Source organism: Aptenodytes forsteri, unplaced genomic scaffold (assembly GCF_000699145.1).
Source record: "Aptenodytes forsteri isolate BGI_AS27 unplaced genomic scaffold, ASM69914v1 Scaffold341, whole genome shotgun sequence".
In the NCBI taxonomy this organism is placed as follows: domain Eukaryota; kingdom Metazoa; phylum Chordata; class Aves; order Sphenisciformes; family Spheniscidae; genus Aptenodytes; species Aptenodytes forsteri.
The window spans coordinates 204732-205541 of NW_008795553.1; the positions used below are offsets into that span (position 1 = coordinate 204732).

Sequence of the window (810 nt, forward strand, 5' to 3'; positions counted from 1 at the left end):
CCCCACCCCGGCTTATCCGCTGCCGAACGCCGCCGCGTCCAGAAGAGTTTCATGAGCGGCCAGCTCCGCGTGGTGGTGGCCACGGTGGCTTTCGGCATGGGGTTGGATAAACCGGACGTCCGCGGCGTCGTTCATTACAACATGCCCAAGAATTTCGAGAGTTACGTCCAGGAGGTCGGCCGGGCAGGGCGAGACGGTGAGCCGGCTCACTGCCATCTCTTCTTGGACCCGGAGTGGAAGCGCAGGGGGGTTGGGGGGGGGAGGGTTCCCCTAAATTTTTAGGGGTCTTCCCCAGGGCTCACCGCGGCCTCCCCAGGGCGGGGATCTCCAGGAGCTGCGGCGCCACATTTCCGGCGACCCGGTGGATTTTTGCACCGTCAAGAAGCTGGTGCAGAAGGTTTTCTCTCCCTGCAAGTGCCTGGAGCTGCACCAGAAACACCAGGACGTCGTCGGGGTGAGGGAGGGGCTGAGGACCCCGCTCCTGTGGCCTTGCCAGCTTCTTAACTCATTAAGTAACGAGCTGACTCGTGGTAGAAAACCCTTTTAATTGTTGGGTGGCCGCGTCGGGGAGCTAAATTGGTTGAGGGAAGTCTTGGGAACACCGGGAGCTGGGGCGAGGCGAGCCGTGGTGAAGGATCTGGCCAGGAACGGGCGGGAGAGCGGTTGGGCTGTCCCAAAAGGCAGGCAGGAGCCTGCCCGTCCTCTCAACCGGCGCCGCCGCGCTGCGTGACGTGTCCCTCGCAGGACGGGGAGGTGGAGGACGCCGAAATGGCCGAGCTCTTGGAAGAGGAGGAGGAGGACGGCGGCGCG

The 810-nt window shown here is 64.0% G+C and overlaps 1 protein-coding gene across 1 annotated transcript in view; it reads left to right on the plus strand.

Moving 5' to 3' along the window:
- Window positions 1-810, plus strand: part of RECQL4 (RecQ like helicase 4) — a gene marked incomplete at its 3' end in the record, with an annotated part of 12008 nt that overhangs the window by 8118 nt on the left and 3080 nt on the right. The window contains 3 exon segments of the mRNA XM_019472808.1: window positions 1-249; window positions 317-454; window positions 745-805. The exon segment at window positions 1-249 is cut by the window's left edge and continues 9 nt beyond it. Of these exon segments, the coding sequence (XP_019328353.1) occupies window positions 1-249; window positions 317-454; window positions 745-805 (448 nt within the window).